Source organism: Diabrotica undecimpunctata, chromosome 1 (genome assembly GCF_040954645.1).
Source record: "Diabrotica undecimpunctata isolate CICGRU chromosome 1, icDiaUnde3, whole genome shotgun sequence".
NCBI lineage: Eukaryota > Metazoa > Arthropoda > Insecta > Coleoptera > Chrysomelidae > Diabrotica > Diabrotica undecimpunctata.
In genome coordinates, this window is record NC_092803.1 from 20,932,243 (window position 1) to 20,947,693 (window position 15,451).

A 15,451-nucleotide genomic window follows, 5' to 3' on the forward strand; every position below is an offset into this window, starting at 1 on the left:
AACTGAAATTCGTGTTATCCGAAACTGCCTCCTGCCCAACCCCGCTACGCTATAGTCTTTTGGTCAGGTAGTGAGAACAGATATGTTAACAGTTGTGGATTTGTCATTTCAAAAAGATTAAAAATGGCACGGATAGGTTTTAAATCAATAAACGAACGAATCTGCTATATCAGACTCAAAGGAAAGTGGTTCAATCTCACTATATTTTCAATATATGCTCCAACAGAATATGCCGAAGAAGATGAGAAGGACGAATTTTACGAATTATTAGACTAAAGCGACTCCAAAACAAGACATCACGATAATAATGGGGGACTGTAATGCTAAACTAGGTAAGGAAGATTATTTAAGAGAAGTAATTGGCAAACATAGCCTACACGACACAACAAATGATAATGGACAAGGGCTAACACAATTCGCAATATCTAATAATGATTGTTAAATCCGCCTAATTTGAAAGAAAGGACATTAACAAGGTCACATGGGTTTCAAATAATGGAAGAACACATAACCAAATAGATCATGTCCTTCCTCATCCATACAAGACACTCTAGTATCATTATTAATTCGCGAAGTATGAGAGGAGCAAACAGCGACAAAATCTAAGGTAAAATCTAAGCTGAGAACACGAATATCAGTACAGAAGCTAGAGCAACAAGAACAAAGAGAAAGATGGGACACAGAAACTCTTCAAACACCAAATAAAGAACTGGATTGTCAAATAGCCATAAGCAATTGCTGGGAGAGGAATAACAAAATGCAGAGTTAGGACGAGCATGGCAGCGAGTGGCATCAGTTGTAGAACGATATAAGAAGATGTTTGGAGTTACTCAGAATGGAAAGTTTAGGTTGGCTACATTCGAAAAAATTAGAGACGTGGTTAAAACAAATGACCCAATCCATTTAAAAAGAAAAGATTCCAACCAATCCTCACACACAGAGCAGAAACCTTAACTCTCACAAAAACATCTGAGGAAAAATTGAGAACACAACACAAAATGACGATATCAATGCTTGGAATAAGCTTGAGAAATAGACTAAGAATCGTAAGTTCTTAGACGAACCGGAGTGTAAGATTATCGAAAGTATTACAAGGCACAAATGGATGTGGGCGGGATATATTACAGTAATAAATAAAATACGACAGATGGGCAAAAAAATTGTTTGAGTGGAGACCACGGACAAACAAGCGAAGTTGGGGAAGGCTTCCAACACTATGGATCGACAACCTCAAAAAAATTGCGACGAATTGAACAGCAGAGACACAAACCAGAAATCAGGATTAGCAGGTTTAAACTAACATGCCTGAAAATTTGGTTTAAAACAAATGTTTTTTAAGAAAAAAGTCTATTTTTTATTGATTTTTTCTCTCTATGTTGTTGATATTATTCTAATAATGAAAACTACAGCTCAATAAACTACAAATAAAAATTTGATATTTAAATTTTTAAATTAATTTATTTTAAATCATTGTAATAATTAAAACAACTGTAATTTTACACTAGTAATATTTAAATTTTTCTTCTTTTTGTTATCTTAACAAAAATAAAATAATTCAAGACCAGTAGGTACTGATGGAGATCCCTTTTTGACGTCTCTATTTTATTTTATTATTTAACAAGATGGTTCCCCATCGCATCGTTCGCTGTGATCTAGCGGCTCAGGTAGTGGCGGTTTTTGGGGGTAGGCAGGATAGGCCGGGCCTACCCAATAATTTTAAGAGCTTTAAAATTGAAAAACATATTCAAAAATTATGTTAATGCATGTAAATAACTTTTAAATGTACTAAATCACTCAATACATTAGCGTCCATTAAAACAACTATGTTATTATATTACCACAGAAAGCATCGAATCGTATTCAGGCATTTTAAATATCATTTATAGGCCCGATCGGAACTGGCTGACCCAGCTCACATAAGATCCCCGTACAAAAAGCGTTTGAAGTTAAGCAGCTTGCCGGACAACGATTTATATTGTCGTGTTTATGCTTGCTGTTTAGGCACCAGACGATCGGGCCTACGACGACCATCGTTGTCACTTGTAACGTAATTATCGAATTGTAATATAAATTTTCTTTTAAATTATAATAAAAAATATGTAACATAATCTATAATTGTAACATATTTTTAAACAAACATCACAATTGCAAACAAGTGCATGGTTGTCCAAATAAATTGTAAAAAATCGTAAAATTCGAAGAAAAAAAATCACATTTGCATGATTTCTATATCGGCTGATTGTATGTAACTTATACATAACTGATACATAAAAATGAGTTTTTATGACGCTTTACCAGGTTGCAGTAATAGTAATGTAATACTTTTAATTGCTCTTGGTATGATGTCTACAAATGGTTGTCTGGAAGTATTACGAAAATCAGACTATATTGTTTGCCGTGTTTGTTATTTTCTAATAAGAAATGTGTATGGAATTGTGAAGGATACTTTGATTTAAAAAATATGTCTGCCTCCTTAAAAAACATTCCAGTTGCAAGGAACATTTAAGTAATTTTCTGTCCTTTAAGGATGTACAGAAGAGGGCATTTACTGTTCGCGATTTGCTAGATGAAAAATCAAAAATCGCAAAAATTAGATACAACGCAGAAGTTAAAATGAAAAGAGAAATCATTAAAAAATTAGTTAGGGGGGGAATCATGACCCCGTGACCCCTACCTCTGAATCCGTCACTGATTACATATAGCTATTAATATGTAATTTGCTGGCTTGGCCTATCCAAAATTTTACCACACCAGCCGCCACTGGGCTCAGGGGATTCCCAAGTTGATCTTCTGTGATTCCAGTGTAGTATTTTAGGCACTTAGTACGTATTTTACAAATTAAATGCTTGTGTAGTGATTATTACACTGGAAAAAGGGAAGATGTCAGGTTTAAGTGAATGAAGACGTGATTTAGTATGGAATTCCTTTGATTATTTATTATTATTATTTGATTATTTGTGTATTCTAGTGGCGAATATTGTTGGGGAGTTAAGTACATGTTCCTGAATGTTTGTTAATAGTGGACCTGCTCTGCTTACGTGCAATTTCTGCTGATACTACAATAGACACTGATTGTTTGTGTTCCGTGTGTGAGAATTGTTCATTGTAGAAAACAGAATTTCGTACGCCACTGCCACTTTTCTGTTTATTTTAATAACTAGAATTTTAATAACTAGATTTTAATTGTTCTTATCGGTGGTCACTTTTTGCTATCGCACTCGGCAGAATACGTCCTTACTCTACGATATTCAAGTGTACACTGGGATAAAGAATTTGAATAACTTTTAAACTAATTAATGGATCGAGCTGATATTTTAACGGGTTTGTTAAAGTTATTTTAAGGGGTTTGTTTTAAGAAGAAGTTAAGTTAATTTGCACAAAAGTTATAAACAATTAATTATTTTGCTATTTTTGGCATATTAATTTAAACAAAAATGGTAATACGCCATTTTGAAGGTTTTTCTATTTCATAAGGAATAAAATGTGTAGAATTTAGTATATATAAATAAACTTAAATAAATAGATAAACAACGCCGAAATTTTTGCAGAAAACGAATATTTTTTACTAATACGGGTATATATTAACGGAAAAACTTTTTTGTTTTGACTTGACTGTAAATAGCGATAGAAAACATGTATTTGTCGATCTTTTTACAACGAAAGCATTGTCAGCTATATTATAGTTTCATTGGATTGTGCGTTGAGGTTGGAGGAAAACTGACGTTTTGTCGGAAAACATTCAGTTTTTTTTGTTAGTCACATAGTTATCGAATAATCCTATTAAGTACACATCCAGAACTTTCAGGGAATCTTTCCAATAAGTTAAACCAGTAAATTTAATACTTACCATAAATTAGATTGTTATTTATAGCTACTTCCAGACTCCTGAAAGTTATCCGAGGCCAATGAGCCGGATCATACGCAAAATAATCGTCCGCCTGGTTAGTAGAACGGTCCCATTCCATAATTTCATCGTAACAGCCGACTCGTGAAACGACTTTTTTTAAATTCTCGTTAGAAATAAGTCGTGTATTTGCCGGTAAAATACGTAAGACGGTCATGTCTACCTATAAAGAAAACATACATGAATTATTTTTGGCAAGACAGCAAACCTTGCGCTCCGTTATTGACCCCAGTCTTAAAATTTCATCAATTTATAACTTCAAAACCTCTTGTAGTACTGTCATCTCCACCTTATGCACAACAAATTGATAAATATGAACTTTTATATTTCAAAAGAGTCAAAATGTTAGCAATGCAATTTCCAAAAAGGAAGGTCGCTGTTGTAGAACGTGCATCAAATTGGCGTTAATATTGAGCTCTGTGGGACTGGTTGGGAGTAAAGAGTACTGAGAGTTTGTTAGTGACTGACATTAAGTATCCGGTAGCTTTCGCTTCTGAGTAAATGTCGGGTACACTGTCCAAAAAAAAATTATTTCAGCTATTTGCAAAGAACCGGTGACTTGCGACTGGCTCTCAAAGTTTACATGTTTATACTGTTTTTGTTGCGTTTTATTTGAAACAAGAGTTTAATTGTTTTCCACATATAGTTGGGGTCACCTTTTTGTAAAATAGTACTCTCCTTTTTGTTGACATATTAGTGATATTACCATATTTCTGAGTGTTTTAAAGCTTTCCCAAGCTGTGTGAAATTGTACTCTTTTGTACAAGATATCATTATTGCATGCCCAATTTCTGGTGTTCACCAGAACTTATTCAAAAAGATATAACATCATAGAAACCTGTTTTTTATGGGTACTGATAAATCATGACATTTGAATGGCTTAGCCATTTTTTGAAATGCAGATCTTGCTTTCTCTATCCTACATTTTATTTCTAGGGAATGGTCCCAACTTTCATTGACTTGTATGTATTTGGTCCATATGCATATTTTTTGATTTTTATCTTGCTGATGTTGCCTTGCCGATCTTGCAGTTTGCTGTTGGATTTTTGAAGACCAGCTGGTTGTTTTACCGTTTTTATGGATATTAAATGTATTGTGTTTTTGTTCCAACAAGTCTATCTCTTCACACTGTGTTTTTAACCAATTTTCTTTGGCCTTTCGTATTTCGGTTCTTATTTGTTTCTGAATATTTTTTTACATTCTTTGGTTGTTCTTTGATTTTCTTCTTTCTTCCATGAGTTGTAGTATATTGTCATTCATCCTTGTGTCAACTTTTCCTCTTCTCTTTCCTCATCTTTTTTTAATTTCGAATCTCTATCTTGTTAAAGGTTTCACATATATTCTGGAGCGATTCTTCTGGATTATGTTTGTTCCATGTTACTTAGCATTTCTGAAAAAATCTGTGTGACTGTCTCTTTTGTTTCCTTATCTTTTAGTGTTCTCATATCATATTTTTTGTTACTCTTTTGTTTTGTAACCTTTTTAAATCTAAATTTACCAATGACAGGAACATGACCTAACAATATGACAGCACCGGGGTAACTTTTAACTGATAGGCATCCATTACAGAATCTCTTGTTCACCATTATGTAATCAATTTGATTCCATATTATGTTTGGTGTTTGATTTTTCAGAGAGACCCATGTATACAAACCTCTTGGTGGTAGTTTAAAGAATGTATTTGGTATTGCAAATTCTTCTTCCTCTACAAATAGTTTTAAACTTTCTCCATCTTTAATTAATTCACTGCTTTTCCTTTTATCAACTTTCGCATTCAAGTCACCCATATAATAGTTATATCTTCTTTTTTAATTTATTCGAGTGAATTTCTCAACAACTCGTAGAAGTGCTCTAGTGCTTCTTCTGGTTTATCGCTGGTTGGGGCATACACTTGTAAACATTTAATTTGACTGGAGTAGTATTCAGTTGTATTATTATTAATCTTTCAGAAACAGGTATAACATTTGTAACATATAGACGTAATTGACGAGATACGATACGATTTTTAATTCAATTAATAGTAGTTAGTTTTTGACAAATATTTTATTTCGTTCATTTATATTTAAAATAAAATACACTGCTCATGACATGTATGCCTGTTTTTTATATCAAATTAAGCTAATTTTTTTCTTAATATATGATGATATAAGGTTGCCACCAGGGTAATGGATTTTGACAAGAGCTATGAGTCATGCCGATACAGTACACAAGTTTACCTGTTATTTACAAGGTCATAGCTCTTGTCAAAATCCATTACCTATATCAAAGATAAAGTAAAATGGAGCTAAAGCGCAACGACACTGGTTTGACAAGTGATAATATGTTTGTATCATGTTTAAAAACTCACACAACTGACACTTCAAACCAGTAGTGTTGCGCGCTAGCTGTCCTTTATTTTATCTTTGATACCTCGCGTTTTTAACAGCTGGCAATCCTAATTTCCAACCATTTTTTCTCAGGCAAACTTATATTAAGAAAAAAATTAGCTTTAATTTGATATAAAAAACATGCATATATGTCATGAGCAGCGTATTTTATTTAAAAAATAAATGAATGAAATAAAAATTTTGTCAAAAATTAATTAGGTACTATTAATTGAATTTAAAATATTTGCGGCCACTTTTTGACTGGCAAGCTATTATGAATGTGTTCTCCTAATTTGAAATGTATGTAAAAATGTGAGTTTGATTAACTAAATTATAAACATAGTGATCCTGCATTGGGATCTTAGGCTATAAGGTTTCAGAAGATAATAGTACATATCATGCATACATATAATTTCTGTTGAATTGCATGTATCAAATTTGTGGTCCTTGGCACAATTTGGACATACATTCTGCCTATTAGTGCATCATTATTTAGCTAAATGCCCAAATTTCCAGCATTTAAAGCATTCAATGATTTATATGGACATCAAAACGATAAGATCTCCATCTATACAGATTGAACGAATTTAAAACGGAAAATACAATTTAATATATGTCTGTTTGAACTGCATTTGAAATAGTGGACCAATATAAAACTTACAAAAATAAATCCATACCCGGTGATAGACATTGTATAAAATATCGTTCAACTATCTGTCACCTTTAAAGGAAAGAGGAGCTTGCCTAATAGTCGGAGAGATAGAGCCGAAATTTTGAACTGATCAGTAATAAGACATTTCTCTATTGAAATATATTCATTGTAACTGGGTTAAGACTTTGCCTTACAGGCGGACGCCCCTCGTGGTACAGGGGGTGGCTATACAGGGATGAAGTTGTCATTTTTTTTCGGAAAAATTAACGATCGATAATATGGCTGAAAATTTGCCCAGAGTAAGATCTTGGTATAACTAGACGAAATCCCAAAGGGCGGACGCGAGAGTGGATACATAAGGGGTAGCCCCTAAAAACTCTAAATCAAAAAGAGCGGACAGCTGGGTTGTTACAGGGAGCCATAAAACGGGATCAAATGTACCACTTGCCTGCGCATTTTAGGTCTCGGTAACAATTTTCAAACTGATTTTATTATGATATTTTTATACCGATTGATTTGAAAATTTGTATGCTCACTTCTGTTACTATTCTGAAATGCGTCAAGTAGAGTTTTCCTGAAAATTTTCCAAAAAAATTTCCGTAAATGAAAATTTTCGTAATTTTTTGAGGTAAAATCTAATTTGTAGAATCCTTTCGATTTTCTGTCAGTTATACCATGAATTTTTCCAAAAATTTTCAAACGATTTTTCCGATAAGAAAAAAAAATTTAGAAATACTTTAAAAATTTCGTCATTTTTCTCACTCTCACTGATGTCATCACATTCATCATCTTCGTCACTTTCACTTTCAATAATATCACCTTTATTATCTGCTTCATTTTCAATCACTACTTCTCGAACTGATTCTGGCATCTGAGGTCCACTAAACCATTTGAATTTATATGTTTCATCTTCAAACTCCCAACCATGTTCTTCAACAATCAATTCTGTTGGTACTTTTTTATGAGCATTTGTCCAAATATTTGAAATATAATGGGCTCGCAGTAGATGTTGGTGTAATTCATCTTGACATGGTGGTAAGCTTGAAGCATCGAAGTTTTTTTTTTAAAAGGCTCGTTCATATCATGCAACTTATACTGCCGGTTAAATAGTGAAAATCTGACATCGTTTACTTTTCTTTTTGGAATTGTTCTCGTCAGTCCTGTTCCATATAAGTGACATATGAAAGTTTCTAAGGTTTCAAAAACTTCATTACAATCGAAGTCAGTTTCACCAAGTTGGATAAAAGCATCTTGATACTTATTACATTTAGCGCATGCGTCTAGAATTACTGATCTAAATGGAACGCGCATCATTATTATTTTAATATTTTAAAATAATAATGATGCAAAATTAATGTCCAAACAGAATTTGTAAAATTATAATTAACTAATGAAAAAAAAAATCAATCAATTTGAAAGTTAAAAAAAATATTGAAAATATCTAAGTACAAAGTAAATTTCAAAACTTAAAAAATTGATAATTCCACTATTAAATTGATTTTTATTAATAATTATTTGTAAAATGTTTTAGGAATTCTACAAATTGAATTTTACCTATTGATAAATAGAAATAATATATTTTGTATTTGATTATTAATGTAATAATAAATAAAATTTTTCTTATATCTGAACAACCATTATTTATGCAATATAAATTTAAAAACCTTTTTATTGTAATAAAAAATAAGTAAAATTACTATTTGTTATACCAAAAATATTTAATAGTTAACATTATAAAATTACTTTAATTTAATAAAATATCAAATATCAAACATTTATTCAATTAAAAATTAATTCGTAAAATATTTCTATTTAAGAAAAAAATGTGATTTGTAAAGTAAATCTAAATAAATAGTTTGAAAAAAAAACATTATCATAATATCATTTTAAAACTACAAAATATTCTATAAAAGATTCAGACGATGACGTAGAGTTTTATCAAATGTTTTAGAAAAGTTTTTCTAATTTTTTTTCTTATCGGAAAAATCGTTTGAAAATTTTTGGAAAAAAATCATGGTATAACTTACAGAAAATCGAAAGGATTCTATAAATTAGATTTTACCTCAAAAAATTACGAAAATTTTCATTTACGGAAATTTTTTTGGAAAATTTTGAGGAAAACTCTACTGGACGCTTCTCAGAATAGTAACAGAAGTGAGCATACAAATTTTCAAATCAATCGGTATGAAAAATATCATAATAAAATCAGTTTGAAAATTGTTACCGAGACCTAAAATGCGCAGGCAAGTGGTACATTTGACCCCGTTTTATGGCTCTCTGTACCAACCCAGCTGTCCGCCCTTGTGGATTTAGAGTTTTTAGGGGCTAAATAATGAGCCATGAAAATGGCGGACATATTACTTATCGTTAATTTTTCCCCAAAAAATTGCAATTTCACCCCTGTCCGCCACCCCTTATGTATCCACTCTCGTGTCCGCCCTTTGGGATTTCGTCTGGTTATACCAAGATCTTACTCTGGGCAAATTTTCAGCCATATTATCGATCGTTAATTTTTCTGAAAAAAATTACAACTTCATCCCTGTATAGCCACCCCCTGTACCACGAGGGGTGTCCGCCTGTAAGGCAAAGTCTTAACCCAGTTACAATGAATATATTCCAATAGAGAAATGTCATATTACTGATCAGTTCAAAATTTCGGCTCTATCTCTTGGACTATAAGGAAGCGATAAGTGGTTTGACAGCATAATAACTGCTTGTGTAGTCTAGTTTTCACAGTGATTCTAGGCAACCTATTTGGGTGGAGTTTTGACTTGTTCTTGAATGAATTCAGAATCCAGCAGCCCGCTGAAGTATTGGATTTTTATAATATAATTATTTGACAACCTTTTGTTGGCCAACCACCTAGAGCGGAGTTGAGCCAAAATACATTGATTTCGTATGTTCCGTTTTAAATTCGTTCAATCTGTATATAGCTTTCCCTGTAATTGAATAAACTTGTATGTTTTTATATCAATTTCCAATATAACATTTGTATATCCTCTTCGTGTTTGTGCACTACTTTTATTTTTCTCAATCTGAAATATTTTGATTGAATTTTGTAATAAAAATTTTTCTATGAATCTATGTTCATTCTCAAGTAGTCTTTTTTCTACACCATATATCTTAATTTTTGGATTTTTCTTTTCTGGTTCCTTTATGAAGTACTCATTACCCAGCTGCTCAATACCTAACTATTTACTGCAAATAAATAGGCAAGTATTATACATAAAATAAAAAGTGCAAAGGGACTTGTTTATAGAATGTCTGTAAGTAGACACACAAAGAAACTATCTGTCTGTTTACTAGACCAATATCACAAGTGTGAAATGAATTTATGAATAGTTTTCTTACTATTACATACAAAACATATTCTATGTCATAAGAGTGTCATGCTCTGTATAATAAAAATGATACTTACCCAGAGTTCTTCTAATTGATTATTAACAGATATGAAATGGTTGAAGTCTGTTATACATTCATACACTGGCATGTTTTTGGTTTTGATACCAATAAATTTTAAATACAACATTTTTAAAGATTTTAAACGTTTTTCTGCAGAAGCCTGTATTCCCTGAGGGTCGGCACACACTGCTAATTTCTTCAGCTGTAACTACAGAATTAATGTTACTAATAACTTACACAAATTTCTTTTTATAAATTTCTATGAGGCACTTGTCACAATGTACAGAATATTCTGCTATATTTTATTAGGGGGCATTGTGCCAGAGTGAGGTTATTAAAAATCTGTATTCTTTGCATTTAGATAATTAAAAATGAGTGTAGTGATAGTGAAACATGTGAAAGAACTGAAAAAAGTCTAAAATTTGTTGACATGCAGGGAGAGTCTGAAGTTTAAAAGAGATGAACAGCTGAAGGCAAATAATTGCCTTCACCACTTCATTGGACAAAAAATGAGAAGTGAATCTTTTTATTCATTGTTGTATATGGTATAGTCGTAGTCATAGTCATCTTTATTGATCCTTTAAGACATTCAAAATAAATGTATAGGATACGTCACTACAGCATTTGGTATAAAAAACATTAATGTGTATAATACAATATTCACAGTGTAAAAAAAATTGACAAAACATAAAATATATAAAATAACATTTTTACAAGTAAAATATGAAGCTATTGCAGTTTGTCGTCAAGATATTCATTTATAGAATAATATGCTTTTCTTGAGTAAATCTTTAACATTTTTTTTTTAATTTAGAGATAAGTGGTATTTCTTTCACAGTTTTTGGCAAATGATTGTATAGGGTCAGTCCCATATATCTGAAGCAATTTTGAAATTTGGATGTTCTGTGTTTAGAACATGAGTTCTGTTGAACTCATAAAAATTCAGCACTTCTTGTATTGTAGTAGTGATTGTCTGAATTTACTGGAAATGTATTGATTTCCTCTTTGACATAAAGTAAACATTTATAGATATATAGGCAGTAGAAAGTTAAAATTTGATGTTTAATAAAAACTGATTTACAAGACTGTTGATAATCCAAATTAAAAATTTTACGGATTTTTTTTTGGTTAATGAACACTTTGTTACTATCTACTGAGTTCCCCCACAAAATTACATTGTAGCACATGTGGCTGTAAGCAAGGCTATAATAAACGTTCATTAATGCCGAGATGGGTAGTGTGTTTTTAATTCTCGATATAGCATAAAAAGCTTTATTCAATTTCATGTTCACTGAATTCACTTGCTCTGACCATTTGAGATTACAATCAATGAATACACCCAAAAACTTTGTAGAGTGAGTGGAAGATATCATATTGTTTCTATCGTGGATGGTTAAGATATAGTCATATTTAGATGAGTTGTATGAATGAAAATAAATAATTTGCGTCTTGTCAATGTTTAATATTAGTCTGTTGGTATTACACCAGCGTATAAAGCAGTCAACAACAGTCTTCATTGTCATTTTTAATTCCTCTAGTGTACGTGCAGAGACTATTAACGAGGTATCATCAGCAAACATTGATATTATAAGTGCCCTTATGTGATCTGGTAGGTCATTAATAAAAATTAGGAATAATAATGGTCCCAGCATGGATCCCTGTGGTACTCCTTTATTTGTCGTGTATGGTTCTGAGCTTGATTCTTTCATCATAACAACACTCTTCCTGTCACTTAAGAAATTTATTATCCATTCTAGAAATATCCCTCTAAAACACCAACGCTATATAATTTATTGCGAATAAATGTTATGTCTAAGCAGTCAAAAGCATGTGATAGATCAAAAAATAGTCCTGCCACGTGGTTTCTACTATCTAATTCATCATAAATACGCTCAAACAAGCTGCATGCAGCCGTGAGTGTTGACTTTTTGGATCTAAAGCCGTGTTGGGTTGGAGTTAATAAATTGTATTCTTCTATAAAATTTAACATTCTGTTGTATACAACCTTCTCTATTACTTTTGAAATTATGCTAAGGACAGATACTGGTCTATAATTTGAAATATCATGAGGGTCATTCTTTTTGAAGATTGGAATAACTTTTGCCATTTTAAATATGGATGGAAATTGGCTGGTTGTTATTGAGAGATTAACTAAATGGGTTAAAGGAATCGATATATGATCACTTATCAGTTTTATTATTTTTACAGATATGATATCAATACCAGTACTAGGCTTATTTTTTAGTTGATCGATTGTATTTTTTATTTCAATTGGAGTTACGGGTAAAAAGAAAAATGTTTTGTTACACATTTTTGAGGTAGTACAAGAAGAAGGTAACGATGTGCCAAAATGAGTTTGAAGATTGTATTCTGTAATTGTAGCAAAATATGAGGCAAACGAATTAGCAATATCACAAGACTTAATAATAATATTAGGTAATAATTGTATTATAATGTAGAATAATATCAGACCTGTTCTTTTGCCTACCAGTTTAACTGTTTACTAAATTCCAAATTGTTTTTGGTATATTGTAAGATTGATTAATTAAGTCACTATGAAAGTTTTTTTTAGTATTTATTAATAGAGAATTATATTCTTTTTTTGCCTGTTTATAGGTATCTTGAGACTCGAGACTCCCTATATTTTTTGCTATCCAATGTAGATTTTTTAGTTTTTCACTAGCATGTCTTACCTCATTTGTTACCCATGTAGCCTTATTTGTTTTGTGTGCTTTATACCGTGTTTTTATTGGACAATATAAATTTAGATTGTAATCTAAAATGCTAACAAATGAATTTGTGGCATATTCAGCATTCAATTGTGAATAAATTTCATCAAAAACTGTAGAAGAAATCCCTGCTTTAAACATCAGCATATTTACATCTGACATATCCCTGTAACTGATGGGTTTTTTATCTTTTTTTGATACTTTATTGGCTTGCAAATTTACACTAAGTGAAAATACTTTATGGTCACTGAAGTGACCCTCGAACACATTTGATTTATAAAGATGTGGTTCGATATTTGTCAATATGTAATCCAATTTTGTAGATGATGTTTTACCCACCTTATCTACGAAAACTCTTGTAGGAGCCTCAGATGTGACTCTCAGATTATAACTTACTAAAAACTCGTTAAAAGATTGCTTATTATTAGACATGACAAGATAATCAATGTTTAGATCCCCACAAATATAAATGTTATATAAGAAATGCATTTTTTTTTTATTTTCCATACCCTGCACTTATAATTTGTGGTTAAAAATGGTATATTAAAAATAAAAGTAGAGAAACATTCTCCTTCATCAAGTGGCATAAATAGCTGTCATAGTTTGATATTGCAATATTGAACACAGTTGAAATAATGCATTGGATTGCAATTAAATACAGAAAACATTTATTTTACTTATATATTTACTAGTCATAAATTTAAATGCTACAACCAAGTGGAAGGGATTTAACCTAACCAAGTCATATTAAAAATATTTTTAACTTGGTGGAAACGGAAGTTGCGCATAGCTAACGGATATGTGCATAATAATTAACACATAACAAATATATTTGTATAAATATTTATGTTTGTATTCCTCCCAGTTCCTTATAATTAAATATAAACACTTGACTTACACTAATATATTTACATTTTTTTGCAGCAATTTTAACATTTTATTATCTTTTCCCTATTTTCTATTGATTTTTGAAATCTATGATCTTATCTTATCACAGGATCATTTCTGTTTTAAATCTATGTTATTTGGGAAACTAAAAAAGTAAAAAAATAACCTCTTACATTTAACTCACCTTTTCATATGCTTCAGTATCTGAATCTGAAAATCCTAACTTCGTATCAATAACCTGAAGTTCTTCCAGATTATTAAGTGAAAGGATAAGGTTTCTGAGCTTCTCTGCAGGAATCCAATAAATACCATTAATCTTGAGTACCTTTATGAAATTTTTATCCATTTCATATTTAATTATCATAAAGAGATTTGTGTTGTTGCTTTCATATCTTTTTGATAAATCACAGATGCTAAAATGGTATTTTTATATATACTTAGTGTATGGTGAAAAATAAAGTAGGTAATTATATATCTAGTTATTTTTAAAATAGTACTTTACAACAAATTTAAATGCTTAACTTAGCTAACTTGTAACAAAATTTAGACTTCAAATTAAGCTATAAATTTTAGGGAGTTCAGAATGGTTAATGCACTGTTGCTAAACATGTGGGAAAATGTAGTATGTATTAGTGATATATCTCTTTAGGTATCTCCTCCATATCATAATTAGTAGTACATTTCCTACAGCATATAATTCATTCATTTGATGCTTACTGAAGATTTTTTAAACCAATAGAATATACAATAACAAGTCAGAGTTTCTAAACACATAATTAACATCGAGTTACTTACCTTATTAAATTCCTTTCTTTTAAGTAAACTTTAAACTTTTCTATTCTACACAATTGGATTAAATCATATGTTTCTAAATATTGTAAAATTTGGATTAAAATTTCAGTAGGTAATCTATCCATGATTTTCTATTAAGAATGATGATGATAATTATGAAAATATAGGAACCCTGGTACACTTACAGTCTGCACATATTACAGTTTGTTACAAGTAATAAGTGTATTAAAATGTAATTAAGGATCAATAACAATTTTAATATTTAACAATATTATGCTAAGTAGATCTCGCTATTTTTAATAAAAATCACAGTATGTAGCTCTCCCTGTGTTGAACATCCAGATCAAGATCACAAGAACATCAAGATTTTTTTATGTATTGTGGATCCAGATTTTGGTGCCAAACATTTTTTGAGATTTGAGTTTTCATCTGTTTTCATTTGTAACTTGTATTTTGTATTGTAACGTTTCATGTCAGTGTCAATGTCAATAGTCTAACAGAGATATGTGATTCATAGATAAAGAATATATATTACCGAATGTGATGTGATTTGTTGTGGCTTCGGGTTCAGTAGGGAAATAATGTTCTGCGCTAATAAAAAACATAGACTAAAGTATAAAATTATTTATTTATTGTGTATTGGGTTTATTGTAGATTTCAGTAAATTTAAATTGCATATAAAAACAGTTACTTGCATATTAGTACTAAATTAGTAGCA

General features: G+C 30.9%; 1 protein-coding gene across 2 annotated transcripts in view; it reads right to left on the reverse strand.

The window, feature by feature from the left end:
* LOC140446250 (uncharacterized) overlaps positions 1–15,205 on the reverse strand; it is a 38,979-nt gene extending 23,774 nt beyond the window's left edge. Inside the window, exons 1-4 of one of the 2 annotated variants that reach the window (XM_072538798.1) lie at positions 14,737–15,205; positions 14,126–14,354; positions 10,341–10,526; positions 3,848–4,067 (exon numbers count right to left, since the gene is read on the reverse strand). In XM_072538798.1, coding sequence (XP_072394899.1) covers positions 3,848–4,067; positions 10,341–10,526; positions 14,126–14,354; positions 14,737–14,858 — 757 coding nt within the window. In that variant the 5' untranslated portion in view covers positions 14,859–15,205. Of the gene's footprint in view, positions 1–3,847; positions 4,068–10,340; positions 10,533–14,125; positions 14,355–14,736 lie in introns of both variants that reach the window. The other variant, XM_072538793.1, reaches the window with a different exon arrangement.
* Positions 15,206–15,451: the final 246 nt, after the last annotated feature.